The 5,077-nt window shown below is 55.4% G+C and overlaps 1 protein-coding gene across 1 annotated transcript; it reads right to left on the reverse strand.

Annotated features, from left to right (window-relative positions):
- Positions 1–243: 243 nt before the first annotated feature.
- Positions 244–1,702, reverse strand: NUPR1 (nuclear protein 1, transcriptional regulator). Its single transcript, XM_006105386.3, has 3 exons — positions 1,433–1,702; positions 859–1,006; positions 244–538 (listed from the first exon to the last, which is right to left on the reverse strand). Exons 1-2 carry the CDS (start codon positions 1,545–1,547, stop codon positions 870–872), a joined length of 252 nt encoding a protein of 83 aa, XP_006105448.1. The 5' UTR covers positions 1,548–1,702; the 3' UTR covers positions 244–538; positions 859–869.
- Between the last annotated feature and the right edge of the window lie 3,375 nt (positions 1,703–5,077).

Consider the following 5,077-nt stretch of genomic DNA (forward strand, 5'->3'; position numbering starts at 1 on the left):
TGGGCAGATTAAAAAGAAGCTGGGGATTGTCCTTGCACCCAGAAGAGACCACAGGATCGTCTGTTCCAAAGTACATGCCCACCCAGACCCAGCCAGCACACACACACACTCCCCGCTGCAGGCCCCTGCAAAGTCAGGACCCCCCCCCCCCCTCAGTAACCGAATACAGACCCGAACCAAAGCTCTTGGTCCACGCAGCTGCAGACACAGGGAGCCGGGCACCGCAGAGCCACACAGAGAGGACAAGGCTCACAGCTGTTGCTGCACTTTATTGCCGCGCCACCCGGGGAGCTCCGGTTTCCTCGGCATCTTTCTTTTTGGGGCGCCTTCGTGGCTTTGCCCCTCCACGCCCGCCCTGCCTGTTGCCCCTATCTTGCCCTTGTTCTGCAGGTGCTCCCTTGGGGGCCCCTCAGAGCCTGAGGCAGGTGGGGGAGTCCTGGGAGTCGGGTGGGCGAGTAGGCCCGGGTCCTGCCTCCGGGCGCTGGCTCCTCCGTGGTCCTGCCAACATCGCCGTGGGGGGTGCGTGCTCCGGCCTCCTCTGGGGAAGGAAAGCAGTTGGTGCGAGGGGCAGAGGCCTGGGTCATTCTGCCATCACTTGCTCCGTGACTCCAGAGAAAGACCCTCTCCTCTCTGGGCCTCAGTTTCCCTCTCTGTAAACCACATTTCCCTCCAGTAGGAAAGGGTCTATGTGTCCGCCTTTGCACCGGTCACTGGGAAACTCAGAGTCAAATGTATGTCTCGTTTTCTTCTGTGTTGAGACACCAGGTCTTTAATCCCTCCTCCCCACCCAACCAGCACCTCCCGTCCTGGCCCTTCGAAGCAGAGGGTCTCCCCGGCCCTGGGCCCCTGGCACCTCACCTCCCGCGGTCTCAGGGCCGCGCCCCTCGCTTGTTCTGCTCCGTGTTCTGGAGCTTGGTCACCAGCTTCCTCTCGTGCCCACCAGGGCTGGGGCGGTTGGTGTGGGCAGCGGCTTCTCTCTTGGTGCGACCTTTCCGGCCTCCCACTCCTGGGAACGCAGGCGAGAGCAGAGTGAGCGGCTGGAGGCAGCTGGCCTCCCAGGGAGGCGGGTGGGGAGGCGGCGGTGGAAAGAGCTGGGGTTGGAGTCGGGAGGCTGGGGTTGCCACCACATAGCTTTGGGGTAGTGGTTCTCAACCTTCCTAATGCCGCGACCCTTTAATACAGTTCCTCATGTTGCGGTGACCCCCAATTTCATTGTTACAAATTGAACATAATTAAAGCATAGTGATTCATCACAAAAACAATATGTAATTATATATGTGTTTTCCGATGGTCTTAGGCGACCCCTGTGAAAGGGTCGTTCGACCCCCAAAGGGGTCGCGACCCACAGGTTGAGAACCGCTGCGTTGGGGTATAGTCCCTATTCCCCGCGGGAGGAAGGGGGTCAGAGTGGAGGGGCAGGGCCAGGCCTTACCCAGCTGGGAATACGCCAGGCTGTAGAGGTCGGACTCGTCCAGGCTGGGGTCTTCGTCCTGTGGGCCCGGGGGCTGCTGCGACGAGCTGGCGGCTCTGGGGAAGGTGGCCATCATGGCTGGCTTACTAGTACCCTCACTGTCTCTCTCGCCTTCCACAACTTAGTTTGTGTCTGGTTTCCTGGCACCTCCCAGTTCACTGGATCCGACTTATAAGGCCACGTCTCCTCCTCAGCGGCCGTGGCCCAGCCCAGCAGGCCCTGTCTGATGCAATCTGGCCCTTTCCCAGAACCGCGGTAAACACCCGGCATGAGGGGGGAACAGTCAGTCTCGTGAGTCCCAGCCCCTTGCCCTCCCTCGCTGGGGCCCGGTGTTTTCCACAGAGGAGATTCCCTGCCCCTCAGCGAGGAGGGGCCTGGCAAGGTCTGGCCATAAATAGTCCTTGGGAACATGGCCAGCAGGGACCTGAGGGCGGCCCACTCCTTCCTGTCCATCTGCTGCCCTCGGCCACGTGCCCCTTCTGGGATCGGGGTCATGGTCACACGGCTGACCCTCACTCCCACCCCAGTTGTGGCTCAGATTCAGGGCTGTGTGGCAGCATATGGGGTAAGGAATACGGGGAGAGGATATCAACAAACTGGCGCTAGGTCAGTGGTTCTCACCCCTGTCACTCCTTTTTTCCAAGAAACACCTTGGAAAGCCCCCTGAATACCCTGAACTGGGGCCCCTCGGTCATTCCCCTCACCTGAGAGGGAGGCCAGCCGAGTGGTTACGGGTGCAGATTCTGGAGCTGGATCTCAAGCCCCTGGCCCACTATTCCTGTGTGACCCCAGACAAGCCACTTTACCTCTCTGTGCCTTGGTTTTCCCTCTGTAAAACGAGGACGGTGATCATTGAAGCTGCATAGAGCTGGAGAGAGGAGCATGTGGGAGGGCACTCGCAGCGGTGCCCGGCCCCCGTGCCCACCGCACTGTGTGAGGGTTAGCCACGCCCCTCACAGCTCAGTAGAGCGAGCCCTACTGTCATAGAGAGGAACCAGAAGAGATTAATTCATCATAAAATAATATGCACTGCAAAATATGGATACACCAAAGCAGAAGACGTTATGGAGCAAGCAGATGTTTGTAGCGATTTAATGTGAATTAAAAGAGGGGGTTCAGATACAGAATGTGTGAGAGTGGAATTTTCCAGTCCTGCCTGAAGGATCTGGGTGGGCCGAGTTGCACCAGCTCCCAGCTCCCCTGTGTGTGTGTGTGTGTGTGTGTGTGTGTGTGTGTGTGTAACTCTGTGGTTTCCAAGGACAGGACTTCTCTGCCAGGCCAGGTGCTGGTTCTCCGCTCACGCTCCCCCTCCCCCGGAGCTGTGAGCCTATTGAAGCGTCATCCCCTTCTCAGGTTACCTGGACTCCGTCCTCCCCCAGCCCAGCAATAACCCGGCTGTCCTCTGTTTAACAGGAAGCAGCGCTTCTGCTTGCATTTCTCCGGGGCCTGAGCCAGAATTAAGTTTAGCTTTTGTTTCCCAGATCTGGGTGATTTGTGAGTTCTTGAACACCCAGGAAATGAAAGTGAAGACTGGACGACACATGAATCAAATCAGAGTTGGGCTAATAGCAGATCAGGTGTTAAGAGAAAGAAAAACAATAACCTTAATTTAAACAAAGATCACACCAAGACAAATTCAAGGTGGAGACAACGCGGAGACAGGTGTTCTTGCGAAGTGGTGGGCGGTACCGCTTGCTCAGTGCCGTTCCGTCATCATGGCATCAGGTGGGGCAGGAGGAGGCGCAGGTCGTCATGGTTAATACGATTTTTAGCTTCATGAGTTTTTAGCAGGACCGTCTAACGTTGTGCAGGATGTGGGGCAATTCTGTGGGCCACTGTTCTGTGCTGCCCCCCTTGTGATGACCAAGAGCCCCCCACAAATTCCAGAGCTGCCCCCCAAGGGTGGTCTTCCACTTATTCACCTCTGCCCCCAGGACCCCGGCCACTGGTGAGATGCCGGGCTCACTTCTGAGCCGGCGGCCCTGTGAAGTGAAGAAGCCACAGCCCAGTGTGAGCCGCTGCCACAGGGCCTCGCCCAGAGCCCGCACGTGATGCACTGCCCTCTGCTCTGCCCCCTGCCCTGCCCGGGCCCAGTTCTTCCCGGAAGGAAAAGGGAGACTCGGAGTGACTTGCTCAAGGTCAGGCGGCTGGTGAGGGGTGAAGGCCCGTCCCACGGCCCACCTGACCTTCTTCTGGGGCTCAGCTGGCCAAACACTGGCAGGTGTGTGTGGAGGCACCTGCCCGGATCCCTCCTTCCCTCGCCCCCCTTCCTCCCCTCCCTCCTTCCCGTCCCTAACACTTGGTGCCTGCCTTGGACCAGGCTGAGAGCTGAGCAAGCTCTGTGCCCTGCGGTGGGAGGGTCTTTGGCAGCTTCGTGTGCATCGCTGTCCAGAATACCACACATCCCCCGGTTGTCCTCCACCCATCCCCTGATTTTACCTTACTTTCTCCGTAGGATTAGTTACCACTAGTGGAAATATCTTTTTTTATATGTTTATTGATTTTATTTATTTATTTATTTATTTTTTATTATTTTTTAAAATATATTTTATTGATTTTTCCACAGAGAGGAGGGGAGAGGGATAGAGAGTTAGAAACATCAATGAGAGAGAAACATCAATCAGCTGCCTCCTGCACGCCCCCTACTGGGGATATGCCCGCAACCAAGGTACATGCCCTTGACAAGAATCGAAGCTGGGACCCTTGAGTCCACAGGCCGACGCTCTATCCACTGAGCCAAACCGGTTAGGGCTATTTATTTATTTTTTAAAAAATATTTTTATTGATTTCAGAGAAGAAGGGAGAGGGAGAGAGAGAGAGAGAGAGAGAGAGAGAGAGAGAGAGAGAGAAACATCAATGATGAGAGAGAATCAAGTTTACTGATTTTAGAGAGAAACATCGATGTGAGAGAGAAACATTGACCAGTTGCCTCTGGGTATGTGCCCCGACCGGCGATTGAACCCGCAACCTTTCAGTGTACAGGATGGTGCTCCAACCAACTGAGCCACACTGGCCAGGGCTAGAAATATCTTTTTTGTTCGTTTGCTTCTTCAGGATTTGTCCCCACTAGGATGCGATGGTTGGTCTGCTTTGGTTAAAGGAGCAGGCGTGGCAGGCAGCCTGCCTGAGTCCAGGCTTGGTTCCTCCACTTGTGAGCAGTGCGGCCTTAGACAACTTATTTAGCCTCTCCGGGCCTCCATTTCCTCCTGAAATGGGATGAATAATGGTATCTACCTAGTGCGCTTGTTGTGAAAATTAAAATACTAATTCTCATAAAGGCTTGGCACAGCCCTAGAAGATAGTAAGTACTTAATATATGTTAGCTATTATTATTATTATTCACGAGGGAAGGAGTCTTATCTATCTTATCATTGTTGTATCACCAATGCCTGGCACACAGTCAGCGCTTAATAAGTGACTAGTCGAGTACCTGAAACTATGCTATCGTCGGCACTGCTTTTTCAGCTTCCAGATGCTCTGCTCTGAGGGAATGGAGACGCTCAATCCTAGCCTCCCCCCCCCTCCCCCGCCACCCCGGACTGTGAAGTCACTGTGGCGTCCTCCACAGCCAGGGAAGAAGGTCTAGGAGAGGGAAGACCAGACCCT

Source organism: Myotis lucifugus, unplaced genomic scaffold (assembly GCF_000147115.1).
Source record: "Myotis lucifugus unplaced genomic scaffold, Myoluc2.0 scaffold_678, whole genome shotgun sequence".
Classification (NCBI taxonomy): domain Eukaryota; kingdom Metazoa; phylum Chordata; class Mammalia; order Chiroptera; family Vespertilionidae; genus Myotis; species Myotis lucifugus.